This window comes from Schistocerca piceifrons, chromosome X, assembly GCF_021461385.2.
Source record: "Schistocerca piceifrons isolate TAMUIC-IGC-003096 chromosome X, iqSchPice1.1, whole genome shotgun sequence".
Lineage (NCBI taxonomy): Eukaryota > Metazoa > Arthropoda > Insecta > Orthoptera > Acrididae > Schistocerca > Schistocerca piceifrons.
This window is the reverse complement of record NC_060149.1, coordinates 166,433,275-166,456,467: the sequence shown is the minus strand read 5'-3', so window position 1 is coordinate 166,456,467 and position 23,193 is coordinate 166,433,275. Positions and strand designations below refer to the sequence as shown.

Genomic DNA, 23,193 nt, shown 5'->3' with positions numbered 1-23,193 from the left:
GGGATAGAGCCAAATAGATACTTTAAGATTACTAGCATTTCATCTTCCAAATGTTTATAATTAATACAGAATTTGTATTTGTTTATACATCAAAAACAGAATTTAAGTTACGTATCGATCAATGATTTTGTCCTATAATGAAAGATATTAACTAGGAAGAGTAGAAATAAATTAGAAAATTAATTACATACATAAAATTAAGCACAAAATTAGATCTGGTGTTATATTCTTTAAAACTGAGGACCAATCTTTCTCTTGTATGAAAACTTAGATTATATTCATATATGTCAATGGTAATTAGTTAAAAGTGAACAAATGAATTTTAAGGAGGCAGATGCCAAAACAAGAGAGGGAGCAAAAGTATCCCAGCTTGCTTTGTCACAAGTGGGGTTTTATTTCTGCAGATTCCTTCAAAATTATGCAGCAATTTTCTTCACAATGGTACTTGAGATCTACAATTTTGTAGTATGAGTTTTAAAAACTTTGTAAAATTTGAATATAACTTTGCCATACCATACAATAGTGTAAACTGTGTGATGATAATGTTACAACATAGTGAAATAATGCAAGCATATGGCAGATCCATTCAGTTGCAGAGGTGGATAATAAAATATAGAGAAATAAGTAAAAGATAAAAACAAGGCTGAAAAGGGCATACAAATTAATTTTAGGACAATGGAGTGTGTGCAGCATACCTATGTAAAAGTAGTGATGCATTAATAGCACAGGGACTTGTTAGTCATATGCCACTGAATTGCCACCACAGAGAGGCGCATTAGAACACATACTGGCATGCAGTGGGCGAAAGACATTAGCTGTGTGGTTGGTGTTCTTTGATGACGGGCAGATTTCACAATGGGCCAACTACTACTCATAGCAGGCAGCCCAGTGGCGGAGAAATCCTCTCGAGGGTAGTGGTAATAACAAATTAACATGCTTAAAAACCTATAAGGTACACAGGCAACTTTACAACCAATAATGACACACAATTCACAAATGGAAATGTTACATCTAAAAATCATGTGGTACTGTGTTGAAAGACCGAAGGTGATAGTATTGGCCATATTATGAAAAAAAGGGATAAATAGTATGGCCAAGCTCAAGCACACTCAGTATTTGCTTATGACATGATCCCTAAAGTATAGAGGTATGGAGGGGTGGTTGTCACATTTAATATCAATGAACAAGCTACAATACATTTATGCAAGGCTTAAGCAAAGTTTCTAGCTAAATGGGAACCTGATGAGCCAAACTACATTTCAGAAACATCACTATGACTAAACAATAGACTGACATAGAAATACTGACACTACTCTCACCAAAGACTTAAGATAAAATATGTTCTTAATCTATAAACTGTAAATTGTATGGGGTAATGGAACATAAATTTTAGTGACAGGAACTTGTTGATTGCTGTGAACCAGTTTTATTCCACATTAGCATTGGTGTTGAACAGTTATTTCTCAGTTTTGCTTGATCCACTGCAGGGGATGGTATATTACTCCCTTCACAGTTGAGGGATCAGAATGAACTACAATTTTTCAGTCTGGGAGCTGTAATTTGATATTGACAAGTAATGTGAAACACAGTATCTGAAATCATCAATCCCAGAGGCACACACAATTTTTAGTTCTGTCAGCATTTTACAGCAGTTTGCCATAACATCACATAATATGCCATATCGGTTTTTTCATATGGAGATTACATGATGAGGGTTGCCAGGGGATGAGATAAGGCAGCTCCAGTAGCCTCAGGCTCTTCTTGGAGGAAGTGGGAAGTAAAAAAGTAAAGACAACTAAGCCATTTGTGTTTTCTGTAGGCGGCATCTCGGAACAGAAAAGAGTACCATTTTGTGACCATGGCTCTGAGAACTGTCTCTCTCACAAGTCAGGTGACTCTTCGATGTGATTTGATTGGCAGGGTGTTGACAATATGGCCTGTTCCAGCATGGACTGGTCAGTTGCTGTCACATCTGTGGAAAGGCAACAGACAAAATGGCAGACTTTTGTAAAATTTAAATAATGACTTTCTTTGTGCATTTGGAGACTGGAAGCAGCATGTGCATGTACATGTACATGTACATCTACATCTGCACTCTGTAAGCCACTTACCTCTACGGTATTCTCAAAAAATATATCTAGTGAGAAGCAATAAATTGACTGATTCATCTAGTAATGTACACACTCAAAATTTAACAATAAACCACACCATGATGCTCAGCGCTTCTCTTATAGCATCTGCAGCTGTAGTTGAGTGAGTATGTCTGTGATGCTTTGCAGTTACAAATAAACCCAGGAAGAAAGATATTGCTCTTCTTTGGATTTTCTCTATTTCGTCCATGAGTCCTACCTGATAAGGGATTCAAAGTGAGGAGCACCACTTACATATTGTGTGAACTAAGGTTTATTAAGCTACCTCCTTTGTGGACAACACTTACTAAGAATTTTTCTAGTGAAACTCTGTCTGGCATTCACCTTCCATACAGTTAGTTTTAAGAGGTCATTCCACTTTAAATCAGTCCACATGTGTGCTCCTCAGTTTTGATATAGTGTGACTGTTTCCAGTGATCGAGTGGCACTCATGACATCAATGTTGTATGTGGTGCTGAATGTAACTGTTCCTCCCTGTGTTCTTTATGCAGTGCTTGGAAATGTATGTGTGATCTGCAGACAGTAACACAGTTTTGAAATTCCCATCAAGAAATGATTAAACATCATTTTCTCATTAGAGTCCTTTATTGACTGACATTGTCTCTCCTAAGCCAAGGCCACTGAAAGTTGGTGACATGATGATTGTGACCCAAGGTTTAGGCAATTTGAATGGTGACAGTGTAACAATTTTCCATGACTTATCTCAAAAAGGGAGAGATGACAGCATAAATTTATTTCATACTAAATTTTGCATCAGTGTTCCGAATTATGTTGCCACAATCTGTGCTGCATGCAGAATGGAGTAACGGTTAGCATTGCTGTCTTACGTACTGGTGGTGACTAGTTAAAATACGATTGGCAGTAAATATTTGTTATTAAGTATTTAGCATGTCTAGAAGGTTCACAAAATTTCTTATGTTTTTAGTGTTTGCGTACTCCAGAATATTCAGTGTTTCATAAATATCAGAACAGTCTGTCCAGGAGAGAGTTGTGTTCTGTCTATACCTTTGTTTCTGTAATAAATATGTTTTCAGAGCGAAGTGTTGTACTTCGTTGATGAAACTTCTTTGAGATTTGGATTTAACAGTGGTTATGACATGATGATGTTCGTGGAAATGCTGGGTATTTCAAAATGTCTGCATCACCTTGTCTCCACATATGCAATGTAAAAGCTGTAACATACTTGGACAGCAACCAGAATACAAGCAGTACATCATTTCCAAAGTCTGTATATTCAGGAGACTGGTGGGTTCCTAAGCAGCAGTAAGTCAGCAGCACATCACATTTGATGAGAAGAGTCACGTACCAAGTACCTGTGGTAAAGAATGTCACAACAAGATAGGAATTCATGAAGTGGTGCCAGCACATGAAGGAAATGCAGCAGGAAAGAGTCAGATGAAAGAAGTATGACTGAATCCGAAGTGAAGTCTCTATGACAGTTGTGGAAGGCCACTGCAACCTCACCTCTCTCATACGCCAGGCAGTAAGAGAAGAGATACGACAGTTTATGGCAGCTAGAAATGTCAGACCGAGTACACAGGAGGTTATAGCCATGAATGTTGACCACATGTACTGGGTGGTTATAATTAAACTTTCCCTATTTAACATGTTATAACACAGAAATTATCATACCATTGCGTACCTGTACCATAACTGCTACAAAAGAGCCTCAATATGGCACCCATCAGTGTCCAAAGAGTCTGAAAGCACAGGATTACATTCTGCACAGCAGAACAAAGCAGTTCCGTAGGTCAGCTGGCTACCTCTCTTGATATGCTGCGCTTCAGATCAGAGCATGTGTGTGAATGTTCCCCTGGTAAACCCTGTGCTTCAGGTAGCCCCACAACCATAAATCACAGGGAATAAGGTCAGGTGATCATGTCAGTCAAGCATTTGGAAATGATCGGCTGATAATTTGGTGTCCGAATGTGTTTTGAAGAAGCAGGTGAACTTCATGAGCAATGTGTGGTGGGGCACCATCTTGCATGAAAACTGTTGAGTTCAATGTGTCTCTGTCCTGTAGGGCAGGTATGACATGCTAACAAAGCATATTGCAGTAATGCTTGCCAGTCACAGTGCACATCTTTGGTCCTTGGGTGCCAACCTGTTCAAACAAAGAATGGGCCAATGATGAATGTAGCCATGAAGCCACACCATACGGTGACACATTCACCATACAGAGGAACTTCCTGCACAGTGACTCGAGGTGAAGATCCCGACATTTGGCAATGCTGTGTGTCCACTTCACCTGTCAGAGAAAAATGAGCGTCGCCTGTCCATAGGATGATCAAGGGCCAGCCCTCGTCAGCTTCAACCCTTGAAAGAAAGTGGAGAATAAAGTCAACATGTCGTTGTGCATACTGTGGTGTAAGCTGCTGTACGATATAGATCTTGTACAGATACAATTTGAGAATGGTTCGAAGCACCTTCCAGAGAGTGGACCATGGATGTTCAACTGTCGTGGCACAACACATGCACTGCCTGAGGATTGGGAATTGCGCACAATGTTGGCTCCCATAGCAACAGCGATTTCATCAACCACCTGTGGTGCAATCGGTCGTCAGCCTCTTCCTGGACCGAACGAGGTGACGCAGGGGTTAGCACACTGGACTCAGATTCAGGAGGATGATGGTTAAAACCTGCGTCCAGCCATCCTGATTTAGGTTTTCCATGATTTTCCTAAATTGCTTCAGGCAAATGCCAGGATGGTTTCATTGAAAGTCATGGCCGACATCCTTCCCCATCCTTCCCTAATCCAATGGGATCGATGACCTCGCTGTTTGGTCCCTTCCTCCCAAATGAACCAACCAACGTGTTCCCGGAGCAACGCTCAGTTCTCCAGCTGATTTGAACTACTACATCGAGTTCTGCACAGCAGGTGGAGAAAGAGGGCTCTTCCATAATCCTTTCAATTGGCAGTATTCTCCAAGTGCATCTGCAGCATTACTGTTGTTTTGATAATAGAGCTTTACCACTAATGCCCTGCTCCTTTTGTCAAAGCTCATGATGACATGTCAACAGGTGCACTGTCACTGGTCAGGTGTGTAAGACTATGAATCACAATGACTGATCACGGCACATGGTGGCCATAGTTGGAACTGGACAGTGGCATTGTGACTCTTGGAAATCATGCGCTCCATACTCTGGACATTAATGCTACCAAGTTTGGTACTCGTACAGTAATTAGTTTCTGTGTTATAATGTGTTGAATAGGGAAAGTTTAATTATAACTTCCCGGTATAAGGCTATATTAGAGAATGTTGAAGAGTTATATTGAACTTCAGCACCAATCTCTGCCACTAGTCAAACTTGCCATGAAGAATGGACTTGATCATCTCGGGCTGAAGCAAAAGCCATTAAATGACAACCCAACATCTGACCAACAGAAGTACAACAACCTACTCCACCTAGTATTAACACCTCATAGAAGAAAACACATTTCAAGGACAAAGGGCAACACATCAGTATGTGTCCTATGTGGACACTCTAGACACTTACGCTATGGTATATAAAGAAGACAAGTCATTGGTGACTATTGTGTTGCAACATGTCTACAATCACAACAGTCCTGTTCTCACCAGTCAACTTCAGACGATTATAGTCGAGCCGTAGAATGAAGCCCATCACTGTACTCTACCCAAGGCCACTTCCCAACATACCTTAGCTGTTCCCTTCGCCATACAGAGGTGCCAACTACTTGCCTAACTGTTGAATTCAGGAAAATTGAGTGAGTGACCATCTATGGAAGTGAGACCACCACACATGAAAATATTTTGTGGGCGACAGTCACCAAAGTATGTTAGGAAGTCACATTGATGCCAGCCTGTCTGGGCACCAGTCAACATGGGGGCTAAGTTTTCTGTAATGTCAAATGCGTATCATCACCAGTTAAAGAAGACTATGTTGATATGAAAGTGATTGTGCAGAAGGCCGCAAATGGGAAATATATTCAGCCAACAGGAGCCTGTATTCCAAGAATAACTACCAATGACAGAACACTGCCGCTTTTATCAGACTGTGGTTGTAATGTTATTCTCAGGTGATCCTTCTTACAGGCAACACATGCAGTCATAGATCTTGAGAGACCAGAGCCTGAGATTGATGAAGCTATTCCAGCAAGCATACATAATAAAGATTGCTCTGGGTAGTTTTCTGCTGTTGAAAACATTGTTATTCTGCCATCTTCAATGAAATGAGTTCAATTCATCATTCTAGGTAGACAGATAAACTGTGAAGCTTTTGCCAGTTTTGAAAAGGTACTCAGGCTCACAACAGAAAGCTACATACCAGTGATGATCATAAGCATTGCAGGTCATCAAGGAGAACTTTAAATCAGTAATTGTCATGAACTGACACAATTCTTCCCAGTAGGTATCTGCACAGGGACAGTCAAATCATTCCAGGAATGGCAACTCAGTATCACTGGCAATTGTCCTCTACTGCCATTACAGACAGTGCAGTGGAGGAAGCTAATGTCAAACTGATAACAGGATCTGACCTGACTTAGGAACATCATTGGTGAGTCCAAATGGATTTTTCACTCTGCAGAAGAGTGTGCACTGATATGAATTTTCCTGGCAGATTAAAACTGTGTGTCAGACCAAACTCAAACTAGGGAACTTTGCATTTTGTGAGCAAGTACTCTACTGACTGAGCTACCCAAGCACAGCTCATGACCCATTCTCACAGCTGTAATTCCACCAGTACCTCATGTCCTACCTTCCAAACTTCACAGAAGCTATTTTGTAAAACTTGCAGGTCCAGTATTACTGGAAGAAAGGATATTGTGGAGACATGGCTTAGCCACAGCCTGGGGGGTGTTTCCAGAATGAACTTTTAACTCTGCATTAGAGAGTGTGTTGATCTAAGACTTTCTGGCAGATTAAAGCTGTGTACCATACTGAGGCCTGAACTCTGGAACTTTGTATTTCGCAGACAAGGGCTCTTTCCTTTTGCCCAGTAGTGCTAGTCCTGTAAGTTTTACAGGAGAACTTCTGTGAAGTTTGGAACGTAGAAGATGAAGTACTGGCAGAAGTAAATCTGTGAGGATGGATTGTGAGTCTTGCTTCGGTAGCTCAGTCAGTAGAGCACTTGCCTGCAAAAGGCAAAGGTCCCAAGTTTTAAGCTGCCAAGAAGTTTCATCACTCATGAGTGGTAGCCATTCTGCACTAGTTTCCAAATGCTTTCAAATCTGGAGTGGAGAAAAGACAGACTGAGGGGTCTGTAGTAAAACACTGTATCAACAGTGGAAATCGTCCATCAGTTAGACAGCAGTCATATAGGGTGTTGCTGGCTGAGCAGTGCATAATTCAGGAAGAAGTGGAGATGGTGCTAAGAGATCATGTCACTGAACCATTGTGAGTCCTTTCATCTCTCCTGTGCTCATTGTGAAGGAGAAGGATGGCACATGGGGTTTCAGTGTCAACTTCTGAAGACTGAACAAAACCATGAAGAAAGATGTCTCACCATTGCCATGGATTGATGACACCCTAGACTGCTTGAAAGGAGCAAAATCTTTCTCAACTATGGGTATGTATACAGGCTACTGGAAAATTGAGGCTGACAGTGCTGACTGGGGAAAAAACAGCCTTCATAACTCCTAACTGGCGCTGTGTGTTCGAAGTTAGTCTGTATGAACTGTGTAATACTCCTGCCATCTTCAAACATACAATAGAAAACCTGCTTAGACATCTTAAGTTGATGGATGTGTCTTTGTTATCTGGATGACATTGTCATTTTATCAAAGACATTTGGAGAACACCTAAGCCAAGTCGAAGTGCGTTATAACAGCATGCCTTTGGCTGAAACTGAAAAAGTGCAATGCCTGTTCGTCAGCCAATAAATAAAAATCTTGTGGCACCAAGTTAACGGTAATGAGTCTATCCCAGTTCAGAGAAAGTAAGAACAGTCACAGATTTTCTGACTCCTCAGCACATTCATTAAGTGAGAATATAGTTGTGGTACTGGTGATTCATAAAGGTCATGTATACCAAAGCACATCCATTGGAAGAGCAACTGCGTGGAGATGCTAAATTTTTCTAGAACAAGGTGCAAGAAATCTCTCTCCTTGTACTTAAGGAGGTGCTAACATCATTTTCGTTACTAGCATTGTATGACAAGAATGTCGATACAGAAGTTCTCGCCAACACTAGCGGTTATGGGATAGGTGCAGTTCTAGTGCAGATTCAGGAAAGTCTTGCTGATAAGGCAATAGCTTATGCTTACAGAGGACTCTCAAAGTCCGAGATGAACTATTCTATAACCGAAAAAGAGTACCTTGCAGTTGTTTGGGCTTTCAACAAGTTGTGGTCATATTTATTTCACAAACCATGCACTTTTTTGACAGACCACGAGTACCATTGTATTCACTGGCTGGCTAGCCAGCCTGAAGGATCCACCAGGTTGACTGGCAAGATGGGTACAGAGGCCCGAGAGGTACAATGTCATTGTAGTATATAAAAGCAGATGCAAATACAAGGACATCAGCTGCCTTTCGAGGAATGCTTTTTTACGGTACACAGCATTATGGATGAAATATTGGTCATGCATTAAATGACACTGCTGGTGATCAGAGGGAAGAACCAGCATTGCTGAAAACAGCAGAAGACTTGGAGGAGGAGGAGCCAACCGTATGAAAATCCCAATTAATAGACAGAACATTGTATAAGAGGAACTATGATCCAATGGGGCAACAACAGATGTGATTTATATGTACAGCAAAAAAATGGTTACAATTTCAGAAAAGTTGGATGATTTATTGAAGAGAGAGATCTTCACAAATTTAGCATGTCAGTAACACATTGGTCCACCTCTTTCCCTTACGCAAGCAGTTATTTGGCTGGACATTGTTTGATAGAGTTTCTGGATGTTGTGCTGAGGGATTCTGCGCTAAATTCTGTCCAATTAGTGTGTTAGATCACCAAAATCCTGAGATGGGTGGAGGGCCCTGCCCATAATGCTCCAAATGTTCTCATTTGGGAGAGATATGGTGACCTCGCTGGCCAAGGTAGGATTTGGCAAGCATGAAAACAAGTAGTAGAAACTCCCACCATGTGTGGGTGGGTATTATCTTGCTGAAATGCAAGCCCAGGATGGCTTCCCATGAAGGGCAATAAAATGGGGCATAGAATATCATCACTGTACCACTGTGTTGTAAGGGTGCAACGGATGATGACCAAAGGGGTCCTGCTATGAAAAGAAATGGCACCCCAGAGCAATACTCCTGGTTGTTAGGCTGTATGGTGGGTGACAGTCAGGTTGGAATCTCACTGTTGTGTGCAGTGTCTGCAGACGTGTATTCGCTGATCATTAGGACTCAGTTTGAAGCCTGACTCATCACTGAAGACAATTCTGCTCCAGTTAATGAGATTCCAGGCTGAAGTCATGTCTGGAGATGCACCAGACAGTGGTGGGATACCAACCTGACTGTCACTGACCATACGGCCCAACATCCAGAAGTGATGGTCTGGGATGCCATTTCTTTTCATAGCAGGACCCCATTGGTTGTCATCCGCAGCACCCTTTTAGCACAGCTGTACGTCAGTGATATTCTGTATCCTGTTCTGTTGCCCTTCATGCCAAGCTATTCTGGGTTTACAGTTAAGCAAGATAATACCCGCCCACACAGGGCGAGAGTTTTTAGTGCTTATCTTTGTGCTTGCCAAACCCTACCTCAGCCAGAAATGTCGCTGGGTGTCTCCCCAATTGAGAAAATTTGGAGCATTGTGGGCGGGACCCTTCAACCATCTTGGGATTTTGATGATCTAATACACCAATTGGACAGAATTTGGCACAATATCCCTCATTACGACATCCAACAACTCTGTCAATCAATATCAAGCTGAATAACTGCTTGCATAAGGGGCAGAGATGGACCAACTCATTATTGACTTACTGAATGTGTGAAGCTCTTTTGCTTAAATAAATTGTCCAATTTTTCTGAAATTGTAATCATTTGTTTGTCTGTACATGTACGTCATATCTTCAGATTTCCATCCCAATCAGATAATTCCTTTTTGGTGTGTCAGTTTTTGTCTTAGAGTGTATTTCCATGAACTCCAACATCTGATCACTTGGTTTTCATAAGAGTCTACACAAAATTGGACATAAGGTGTCAGTGTCTAGGTATCTACTGGTCCATTGGATACCATGTGAGTGACTGTAAGGAATACCAGTGACGGAAGTTTGTGCAGCAGTTATCTCTGGGGCATCAGGTACCAGATCTGCCTGCAGCATTGGACTGGAATTGACTTCTTGGGGATGTTCCTGAAGTCAGCAAACAGGAATCGACCGATGATAATCTGCACTAGCTACCTCGCCCTTTATATTGTCACCAAAGATGTGCTGACTGTCAAAGATCCAGAAATTGCAAAATTTCATGTAGAAGATAATATTTTGAAGCACTGGGCTCCCTGTGTGATGATTCTGATCGTGGGAAAGTTTTTCAGTTGAGAACAGTGTCAGAGGTGATTTCATGTTGAGGCATCACCCTCTGGATGACAAGTGCCTACCAGTCACAGACCAGTGGCCTCACAGAATGCTTTAATAAGATGGTAGGAAATACAATGTTGAAGTGTGTTGGTGTTGAACAGAGAGATTGAGATTCAACACTGCCTGTTGTGACGTTTGCATATAACACAGCAAAGCAAGACACTACAGGCTACACACCATTCTTTAATGAGTGAGGTGGCACAGTTGTTAGCACACTGGACTTGCATTCAGGAGAATAACGGTTGAAACCCATGTCCAACAATCCTGATTTAGGTTTCCTGTGATTTCCCTAAATCGCTTCAGGCTCATCCTTCCCTTATCCGATGGGACCAATGACCTCACTGTTTTGTCCCCTCCCCCAAATCAACCAACCGACACCATTCTTTCTACTCCTCCATCATGAGACAGAAACGACAATGTATACACTGTTCCCATTTCAACTGGATGATTTCAAGATGACTACATGAAACAACAAAGAAGCAAGACAGCTAGCTTGCATATAGTCCCTGGATGCCCAGGAGAAGGACCAAGTATGTAATGGTAAAATACAGCCCAAGAGACCCGTTATGGACTTTTATGCTTGTATGGAAAGTAGTACTATCACAAAAGTTATGAAAATTATACTCTCTAAGTGGCAGCTGGAGAACACACACACAAAAGGATTTAACTTTTACAAGATTTTGCACCCAGTGGCTCCTTCTTCTGGCTGAAGAGTTGAAGGGAAAGGAAGAGGGGTGGAGGAAGAGGACTGGAGAGGCTTAGGGACAGGTGTACAGTTCAGAAAAGTCACCTAGAACCCCGGGTCATGGGAGACTTACTGGATGGGCTGAGAAGGAAGGACTGATTGTTGGGAACTGCACTGGATGAGATTTGAAAACCTGAGAGCTTAAAGGATCTACATTCCCTAAAAGCTGATGACTCCATCATTATCCTCCCAGCAGACAAAGGATCTACCACTGTGGTACTTGAACAACAGGAGAATGTTAATGAAGGTCTATGCAAACTGTCTGACACCTCTACTTACAGCATCTGCCATCAAGATCCTATTCCTTTGATTCAGACTGACCTGCAATCCACCCTATAAACCTCAGGCCCCTCACAAGGATTTACACCTCAGTCCGTAGAACTTCTTACTCCACCTAAACCATGCATCCCCACCTTTTACCTTTTGCCTAAGATCCACAAACCCAATCATCCTAGCCATCCTATAGTTGCTGGCTTCAAAGCATCGACTGAGCATATATCTGCCTTAGTTTATCAACAACTGCAACCCATAGTACAAAGAGTTCCCTCCAATATGAATGATACCAACCATTTCCTAGATTGTCTCAAATCCATGCCTGTCCCATTCCCATCACACACGTTGCTTGTCACCTTTGATGCCATCTCCTCCTATATCAACATCCCCCACATACATGGTCTGTCTGCTGCTGAACATTTCCTCAGTCAATGCCCACCTGATTCCAAGCCTATGACATCCTTCTTGCACACCTTAATCATCTTTATACTTACCAACATGTACTTCATCTTTGACGGACAGACATACAAACAGATCAGGAGTACAGCCATGGTAACTAGGAAGGTACCTCCCTATGCCAACCCTTTCATGGGTCACTTGGAGGGGGCTTTCTTGGGATCTAGAAGCCTTCAGCCCCTGGTTTGGTTTATATACATTGATGACATCTTTGCCATATGGACTCATGGTGAGGCTGACCTGTTAAAATTCCCGGAATCTCTAAATACCTTCTCCCACTTAAATTTCACATAGTCCTAATCTGAATCCCATGTTACTTTCCGTGTCATCCTCACTGCAGATGAGCTACACACTTCTGTCCACATCATACCTACTAACAAACAACAGTACTTACATTCTGACAGTTGCCATCCTTTCCATGTCAAACATTCCTTCCCATACAGCCTTGGCATTTGAGGCAAACGTACTTGTTCGGATGCAGATTATTTACAGCAATACACCCCACTCTCACTTCAGCCTTCACTGGATGTAATTATCCCAACAACCTAGTTCAAAAGCAGATTTACCAAGCCATCACATCCTATCCTGGCACTGCTGATCCCTCCAAAAACAACTTCGGGACATCCATCCAGTATTATCGTGGTCTTGAATGTATCGATCAGCTACTTCAACAAGTCTATGATTTCCTAAAATCCTGCCCTGAAATAAGATCCATTCTGTCTGAGATTTTGCCCACCACACCTAGAATAGCTTTTCGTTGCCCTCCCTATCTTCGCGATCTCCTTGTCAGACCCTATGCTCTTTCTGCACCCACCTCCATACCCTATGGTTCTTACCCCTGTGACCGTCCCTAATGCAAGACTTGCCCTATGCACACTCTTACCACCAGCTATTTCAGCCCTGTAACTGGCAAAACATATACTATTAAAGAGAGAGCCACCTGTGAAACAACATGTCATATACCAGCTGCTATGTAAACACTGTTCAGCCTTTTATATCAGCATGACTACCATCCAGTTATCAGTCAGGATGAATAGGCATATACAGAGGTTGTGTACAGGCAACACACAATATCCTGTTGCAGAGCATTCTGTACAACATGACAGTCATGATCTCGGTGCCTGTTTCAACACACACGCCATCTGGATTCTTCTCCTGGACACCAGTTTCTCAGAACTCCGCAGGTGGGAACTAGCACTACAACATGTTGTTGGTTCTCGCCACCCACCTTGCTGTAATTCACGTTAATTCCTTCCATCTCAGCATTTATTCATAGTAACTGCACCTTTCTTCACTCATTTTAGTTTCCTACATCTTTCATTTACTGACTTGTCTATTTTTTGCTGTCCCCCGTCCCACCTCTGTTACATACAATGCACTTAGCTTTTCACTCTTATTAACTCATGCATGATGCTTTAGTAATAATCTCTGTCTTGCATATTACCCTGTCTTTCTCCTCTAAGCTCTCAGGTTTTCAAATCTCATCCAGTGCTGTCCCCAGCATTTAGTCTTTCCTTTTCATCCCGTCCGGTAAGTCTCCCCTGGCCCAGGATTCTGGGTGACTTTTGTGAACTGTACCCCTTTCCCTAAGCCTCTCCAGTCCTTTTGCTTCACCCCACTTTCTTCTCCATCAACTCTTCCACCAGTAGAAGGAGCCACTGGTTCCAAAGGCTTATAAAAGTTAAATCCTTTTGTGTGTGTGTTCCCCTGCTACCACTTGGTGAGTATATTTCTTATCTATCTGTTTATATTATATTATATTATCAACAATTGATTAGTTTTGTTATTATAAAATGATACTCTGGGTCATATCATATGTTTCACCACTTGTTGGATAACACAGACAAAGTTGAGGATTTTTAACCTCATTCAAAAAGATAAAAGTGCAGAGACGTTGGTGTTCTCTGTATAGAGCCCTACTACAGCCCGGAAGCACATATCATTCATGGAAACTGAAGGTCTGCTCGATTTGTAAACATAACACAAGGAACAAAGTAACCTCCATTACCAACGATTAAGACTAAACTGTTATGCAACCATGAAAACATATGATCACCTCCTTTAATTAAAGAAGCAAAGTGACGATGAAAACAATTTTAAAAAGATTCTGAAATAATTTTGCTCCCTGGATGAATTTCTGAATAGATAATATCGGTGCATCTTTGTGGAACTTTATTAAATTCTGTATTATGGTAAAATAAGAATCCAGTTAATATGAATGGTCAGCATGTAGCCAAATTTTCACTGAGAAAAATATTTGATATTTGTAAACTTCCTGACATGTTCCATATCTTAATGAGTTATTGCAATTATGAGCCACAGAATGTGTAAATAATTAACTGACTGCATAACTAACTAATGAGCTAAATAAATAATAGAAAAATAAATTTGGAAAGACTGGGCTTCAGTTGCTTGTCTGGCCATCCAGCTTCTAGTTCTGTGTTGTTTCTGCAAATCACTTTAGGTAAATGCTGGGCGATGGTCCCTTTCAAGGGAACACATCTGATTTCCTTGTCGTTGATAGGACATTACACACTAGTCTTACTTCCTGTTTTAAACAAATTCACGGTACTGCCATGGGCACTTGAAAGGTACTGGCTTGTGCCAACCTTCTAGGAGGCCTTCTTGAGGCTACATCCTGATCCTTCACTGCTTGAAATTCATTGATTCATTTTGATGATCAGGAGTAGAGGTGATGACACCTTATCTTTATTCCTCAAGAACCTCATACTTCCTCACCTATTTGTTGGTTTATGCTACTTGGCTCTGGGAGTCACATTCTTGGACCTTGATCACTGCCTTATTGATATCTTTGTAAGAATCTGTTTACATGATACCTACATGTTACCACAATATCTTCACTTTGGTAGCTGCTACTTATTCCATGCCAAAAAGTTTCTTCCATATAGCCTGGTCTTCTGTGATAACTGCATTCACAGTGATGAAAAGTCCCTCTTTGTGCAACAAAGCTTTTTCCGAGGCTTTGGTAGACCAAAACTGCACTCTCCATGTTCTTCAGAAGCAATTTCATATGTATTATCTCCATGTGTACCTACTTATACACACTGTGCCAAAACTTCTGATACACCAGTTGTACAGCTATGAAGTGGAGCACCCCAGTGTTCACTCAGTACCATCCCGTGTTGGATTAACTGAATTATATTCTCTGTCAGGGCTTCAGCTCCATTTAATTTTTCCTGGAACCGAACAATTAGTTCACAGCTCTGCTAATTGTTATTCAATCACCTTCGAAACTGACACCTTATCCTTGACTATGCCTTTGCCCCACGTCTCATATCCTTTGGATGACTTGGGTCAGAATCTGTCCTAGATGTGTGCTCACTACCTGCTATTATAAACCTTTAACTAGTTTCAGATGCAGGGACACCAGTGAAAGCAGCAGCATCTTTAGTGAACTTCAATATGACATTCTGTGTTAGTTTGTCCGCAACCTAATTTTCTGGCTGGATCAGCTGACATTGACCTTAATGGGGTCAAATGCCCATGCAGAACAGCATAATGTGGTTGACATAAATGGTTGCTACACAACAATTTCCATAAAGATTGCCTCTCTCCAGCACCAGCTTTTGTGAATTGTGGAGATTCTAACAATCCTCACACAAAAACTTTGCTTTTGTAACACCTCTGTTCTCAATTTTTGCTAGACTGTATCCTCCGTCTACCTCCATTCTCAGCACATTTACTAGCCATTCCACTCTCTTGCTTATTATAACATTATGTTATTTCTGTCAACTCTTTCAGAGTCTCCAATTTCTCTGTACATCTTTTTTTTTTTTTTCTCTGTTTGCTCTAGGTACCCCTTACATTGTGCCCAACCTCCTTATACAAATGCATGCCAGTTTTGCATGTTTCACACCTTAAAGTGTTCCTCCCTGTCCCCACCTGATGTTCCATCCATTTTTCTTCAGCTCATGCCATCCATCTTCACTATTAGCCCATGTCAGCATGCAGCATCATGAGACACCAGTGTGTGCATGTGTGTGTGTGTGTGTGTGTGTTATGTCATTGTACTGACTGAATGAATATGTTATGTCATTGTACTGACTGAATGAATATAGTATTAGTTTCTAGAGCTTTTTTCCTTGTGGATTGACAAATTGGTATTGGCATTGACAACTTTTTAACAATAAAAGCATTAAATTTCTTTAGATACTCATTTGAAAAAGTCTTAAAATATGTTGTTTGGGTTATGAGGCAAGAAGCTTGCTTTCTCAATATCATTCTTGATGGTAACTTGAGAAAAGCATAAAAAAATCTAGGTAAAATTCTGTAACATGGGAACATACGTGAAAATAATATACCAAATTCCACATTGTTTGATCAAAAATTAATTTTTTTTTAATGAGGAAAATGTTATCTCTCAAAGTATTTGGTACAATTGCACCTGTAAACTATTGTTGTAAGAAATGGAGTTTCTGTATAGATAAAAGAAAAGTGGTGTGTATATGTACAGATATTTTCTGAACTTGACTCAAAAATCTGAACTGTAAATTGTAGAAGAATTAAAGAAAATGACTATACAGTGATGAATGTACTTACACACTGTCTGAGTCATATTACTGTGACCCTCTGTCAAAAGCCTGAATAAGCACCTTTTGCAGAGTGAACTGCTGCGAGACATGCAGGAAGAGTGTCACTGAGGTTATGGAAGATACCAATAGGAATGTGGTGCCATGCCGACTACAGTGCCATGGGTAACTGTGCTAGGTTTCTCTGTTGAGTATCAATGGTGCGAACAGCCCTTTGGTAGCCAGAGGAGTATGGTAAACTCATCCTGGTGCTCCTTGAACCGTATGCGTACACTGCAAACTGTGTGAAATGTTGCATTGTCTTGTTGTTAGATGTTGCTGTGCCAAGGAAAAAATAACTGTGTTTGAGCTGAACCTGGCCCCCAAGTATAAATAAAAATTTGATCCTTTGTGCCTTTTGGAATGTCGAGATCACCCAGGGAATGCCCTATGTCCTGGACCATTCTGATGATTATTGTAGGGTGTTTGCCTTCAGACGTTTCATGCAGTACTTGCCAACAGCCATATGTTGGAGAGAGTACCACTTGGTACCACTCACAAGGGGAGGCCGCCAACTGTGAAATTCAGATTCGATTCATACTGCGCATAATAAAAGCCCATGGTCAGAGGTGTAATGTGGCAAAGCACCAAGATGCACTTCTCAGGCATTGTCAAGAAAATCGACAGTTAAAAGAAACCGTTGCGGTGAAATACTCTCTACGATTTATAATTTCCTACAGCGTCGTCGCGCGGTGGTAAGCGCTCGGGTTCGTGTGTGTGTGTGTGTGTGTGTGTGTGTGTGTGTGTGTGTGTGTGTGTCTATATATATATATATAGTGGGGGGTCTACTCTAATTCGAACGTTTGACATACACTATACGTATTCAGAATATCGTTTCTACGTCTTCCATTAACTACACGTGTAAACATTATGAAGACAATTAATAACATTTGTGAAATACAACTTTGTTTGCGGAAAACATAATCATGTTCGAAGTCGCCAGTTTTTCCACGACAAACGACTTTCCACAACTTATTATATGCATAATTGTTGCAACTGATTGCCGGTAATTTTTTATATATATATATATATATATATATATATAGACACACACACACACACACACACACACACACACACATATTTGAATTACAAAAAACAAATACTAGAAAAGTTGCATGGTGCGAGATTCGATCCGGCGACCTTTGGATTACGAACCCGACCGCTTACCACTGTGCAATGATGCTGTAGGAAATTATAAATCATAGACAGTATTTCACCACAACAGTTTCTTTTAACTGTCAATTTTCTCGACAACGGCTGAGAAGTGCACCTTGGTGCTTTGCCACATTACACCTCTGGCCATGAGCTTTTATTATGCGCAGTATGAATCGAATCTGAATCTGAATTTCACAATTGGCGGCCTCCCCTTGTCAGTGGACATCAAGTTGCAGTATTGGCATGCAAATACCAACCTTCATTGCTAATGAACAGCAGTCAGCACGGTCCCTGAACCAGGTGCCTGCTGCAGAGGCCCTTACACAGCAACATTTGCTGAATGGTCGTTGAGGACCACTGTTAGTAGCCTCTTGGTTAATCTTGGCAGTTAGTTCCTCAATAGTTGCACATCTATTCATTTGTACACATCTCCACAGCTGTTGTTCATCTCTGTTATCTGTGGCATGTAGTGTACTACAGTTGCCTCGGTACCGGTTTTGGAGAGCACCATTTTGTCATACACAGTATACTTTAGCCATGGCAGCATGCGAACAGTTTACAAACTTAACCATTTCGGAAATGCCTCCATCCTTATTCCGAAAGGCAATGATCATGCCCTTTTGGTCACCAGATAAATCATTTCGTTCCTGCGTTACAACAGCGACTGCACTATTTCTTACAACCCCCCCCCCCCCCCCCCCAAGATGTTTTGTCTACCCTACACTGCTAGTCTTGCCATCTGCCATCTGCGAGTGGTTATTGCATATTGATGTTTAACATAGGAGCCACGTGCGGTAGCTGCATTGTCTAAGGCGCCTTGTCACGGTTCGCGCGGCTCCCCCCCGTTGGAGATCAGAGTCCTCCCTCAGGCGTTGGTGTGTGTGTGTTGCCCTTAGCGTAAGTTAGTTTAAGTTAGGTTAAGTAATGTGTAAGCCTAGGGACCAATGACATCAGCAGTTTGATCTACATCTACATTTATACTCCGCAAGCCACCCAACGGTGTGTGGCGGAGGGCACTTTACGTGCCACTGTCATTACCTCCCTTTCCTTTTCCAGCCGCGTAAGGTTCACGAGAAGAACGACTGTCTGAAAGCCTCCGTGCGCGCTCTAATCTCTCTAATTTTACATTCATGATCTCCTCGGGAGGTATAAGTTGGGGGAAGCAATATATTCGATACCTCATCCAGAAACGCACCCTCTCGAAACCTGGCGAGCAAGCCACACCGCGATGCAGAGCGCCTCTCTTGCAGAGTCTGCCATTTGAGTTTGTTAAACATCTCCGTAACGCTATCACGGTTACCAAATAACCCTGTGACGAAACGCGGCGCTCTTCTTTGGATCTTCTCTATCTCCTCCATCAACCCGATCTGGTATGGATCCCACACTGATGAGCAACACTCAAGTATAGGTCGAACGAGTGTTTTGTAAGCCACCTCCTTTGTTGATGGACTACATTTTCTAAGGACTCTCCCAATGAATCTCAACCTGGTAGCCGCCTTACCAACAATTAATTTTATATGGTCATTCCACTTCAAATCGTTCCGCACGCATACTCCCAGATATTTTACAGAGAAACTTCCCATAAATTTCCACATTTAACATGAGTGATGGTCACATTAATGTGACCATGTAACGTCAGCTTTTCACTTACATTCAATCTCTATTTGAATTACACTGTGTGATCAAAAGTGTCCAGACACCCCCAAAAACATACGTTTTTCAGATTAGGTGCATTGTGCTGTCACCTACTGCCAGTTACTCCATATCAAGTATACTGTTTCCGATGTGATAGTGAAATGGAAATGTGAAGGGACACATACAGCACAAAAGCATACTGGCCAACCTCGTCTGTTGACAGACAGAGACCGCCGACAGTGGAAGAGGGTTGTAATGTGTAATAGGCAGACATCTATCCAGGCCATCACACAGGAATTCCAAACTGCATCAGGATCCACTGCAAGTACTATGAAAGTTAGGCGGGAGGTGAGAAAACTTGGATTTCATGGTCAAGCAGCTAATCATAAGGCACACATCATGACGGTGAATGCCAAATGACGCCTCGCTTGGTGTAAGGAGTGTAAACATTGGATGATTTAACAGTGGAAAAATGTTGTGTGGAGTGATGAATCATGGTACACAATGTGGCGATCCAGTGGCATGGTGTGGGTATGGTGAATGCCTGGTGAATGTCATCTGCCAGTGTGTGTAGTGCCAATAGTAAAATTCTGAGGCGGTGGTGTTATGGTGTGGTCGTGTTTTTTCTTGGGGGGAGCTTGCACCCCTTGTTGTTTTGCATGGCACTATCACAGCACAGGCGTACATTGATGTTTTAAGCACCTTCTTCCTTCCCACTGTTGAAGAGCAATGCGGGGATGGTGATTGCATCTTTCAACACAATCGAGCACCTGTTCATCATGCACTGCCTGTGGCGGAGTGGTTACACAACAATAACATCCCTGTAATGGACTGGCCTGTACACAGTCCTGACCTGAATCCTAGAGAACACCTTTAGGATGTTTTGGAACACCGACTTTGAGCCAGGCCTCACAGACCGACATCAGTACCTCTCCTGAGTGCAGCACTCTGTGAAGAATAGGCTGTCATGCCCCAAGAAATCTTCCCGCACCTGATTGAATGTATGCCTGTGAGAGTGGAAGCTGTCATCAAGGCTAAGGGTGGGCCAACGCTGTATTGACTTCCAGCATTACCAATGGAGGGCGCCACGAACTTGTAAGGCATTTTCAGCCAGGTGTCCGGATACTTTTGATCACATAGTGTATAAATGCAGAATTTTCATGTATTTGACAGTGTTGCAGTTTATATGAATATAGTAAAATGATTATTTCTCTTGGGTCTGAGGACATGAGACATATCTTAAATATGTACCTAAAGATGCAGAAGGGAGAGTATTTGATCTGTTGGTGGCAATATGCGATTTTAAGATACTGTCTTTATATGTTTGATGTTGTGTGTGAGAGCAATTATTGATTTTCTAGATTTAGTAATTTTTTACTATCTAATCTCAGATTTTGTATATTTCTGTCCTGATATAGTAAATATGTTTCAGACTCAACTTGATCTGCCTCATAAGCACCAGTCATCTTTGGTGGATGCTGACTTAACAAGTCCTCAGGGCCTGCAGAATGCAATAGCAGCAGGCAAGGCTCTGCTGGCAGCAATGAATGCAGAAATTCATCCGGCCCTTGTCCGCCTCGCTTCTGTTCAAGAACAGAGGAAGAGGTTTGAAAAATGGAAAGCAAAATTCTCACAGACATTGTCAAGACATTTCAACAATCTTTTTATACACCTGGTATGACTTTGTTGTATGTCGGTCTCTTGATATTTTCATTATGTTATTAAGTTACCTACAGGGGTTGGACAAAAATATGAAAATACCACAGGAAATGCATGGTTGAACTAAAATTCAGATACTAGCTAAGTCTGCTGGCTGTGCTGTTGTATGAGAACACGAACCGCTCGTGTGCAACATCAATTATCACTTGTGGTCAGAACTGTGTTTTGTGTAGTTGTGAGTGCATTATGTCTGAGTTAAGTAATTCAAATATGGGCAACTTGTAGGTGATTGCATGGTGGGTACTTCTGTAAACATGAGAACTGAAATGTTTGGTGTTTCAGGAGGCATTGTATCGAAGGTTCATATTGCATACGGGGACCATTCTGCATCAGTTCAATGCAGCACTCAACACGATCCATTCAGGTTTCTTTCAGATTTGGTGCATTTAAATGGTCCAGATAAGAGATTGAAAACTACCCCTTTGCAGAGGCACATGATGTTCGTGAAGAAAGTTACAGGTCTGCGAAGTTCAGAAATTTTGTGAAATTAATATGCATCTGTCTCAACATAAATGACTATAATTCTGGTTCTAATCCTGATACAGCAATGAAACTCATGTCTGAAAAATCTAATTAGTGGGGCTTTACACTGATATGCAATGTGGTGGATTTCTAAGAATTTACACGTTCAAGGCCATTGCCATTAACCTTTGAATATCTTCAAACACACCACCTTCAATTTTTTGTAAAAAAAGTATATTGTATGACTCCAGTATTCTACTATAAACATGGTATATATGAAGATGGTACACCAAGGGCATTAATCTGAAAAATTTATTTTCTGTGCATCACTACACTAACAAAATGAGGTAACAGCTATGTATCCCTTTTTTTTCACAACAGCACACAATAGCAGTCATTATCATTCTGTAAAATTGGTGAGCGTTTCTTGCAGTGAAGAGACAGTCAGAGAGACTTTTATTTCTACCAATCATCATTAGCTTGTAATTGGGTGTGGCTTTTTTACTCCAACTGCAGTATACATGTGCTATGAAGTTGTATTTAATAGTAGTTTGTAAAAAAAATAGATTTCAAGTTAAAACTGAATTGTTGCAGTCCATGTAAAGTATGAAAACATGCAAGGGTATAGAAGACTTTGAGGAATGTTCCTGACTGGGTTATAAAAACAAGTGTCTTAATGTATTACTGGGTAGAAATAGAAAGCAAATATCACAGAACCTATCAACCCCTACAGGTGTTGCCTCATCTGTGCTGGGTACCTCCAGACAAAATGTTAAGTAAAAATGAAATAGCACCAGATCTGGCACTGGAATGTATAAATACTAGGCTTCGGTATTTAGGTAAATCTCCTATGAAGAAAAAAAGGCATCAGCATGTGAAAATGTAACCAAAGCAAAAACTGAGAAAGGTTGGCTCAGTGGCACAACTGGGAAAAGAAGAGTGTGAAAAAATGGAGGAAGGGAAATCATAACCCAGTTGGAAGATAAGTTTCACAATACAGACTGTATGTGTGTCAAAATACAAATTTTGAAAGTACTTCCAAAGAGCTGAAGTATAATTTTCTGCTTCAGCTTACATGGTACAAAGAGCAAAGCAATTAGTTGCAGAGCACAGTATATTAGTGACACTAAATACAAAGACACTGTGTGAAAGAAACCATTCAACATGTATGTGATTTTTACTGTGATGATAACATGAGCCATGTGATGCCAGGACAAAAAGCCATGTCTGTAAAAGAAAATGGAATTAGTGTACATAAGCATAAGCTGCTAGTGTTATACAATCTTAAGGAATTGTATGACTCTCAAAAATACATACCCAGCTGTGGCCAAAGCACTGTGTTCTTGGCCGTGCCAGTGGGAACCTTGCCGTACTTTTCTGATTGAAGGACGTAAATTGAAATCTGACAGTGTGAAGAACACCCATTACTATCATAAAAGCACTGTGTAGCATTTGTTACATGCACTCCTCCACTTCCATCATATTTCTTAGGTGAATGTCCTTATTGTCCAAGTTT

The 23,193-nt window shown here is 41.3% G+C and overlaps 1 protein-coding gene across 3 annotated transcripts in view; it reads left to right on the top strand.

Annotated features, from left to right (window-relative positions):
* LOC124721341 (exocyst complex component 1) overlaps window positions 1-23,193 on the top strand; it is a 274,341-nt gene that overhangs the window by 167,752 nt on the left and 83,396 nt on the right. For all 3 annotated transcript variants that reach the window (XM_047246261.1, XM_047246259.1, XM_047246260.1), the window contains one exon: window positions 20,929-21,171. In XM_047246261.1, the coding sequence (XP_047102217.1) occupies window positions 20,929-21,171 (243 nt within the window). The remainder of the gene's footprint in view (window positions 1-20,928; window positions 21,172-23,193) is intronic.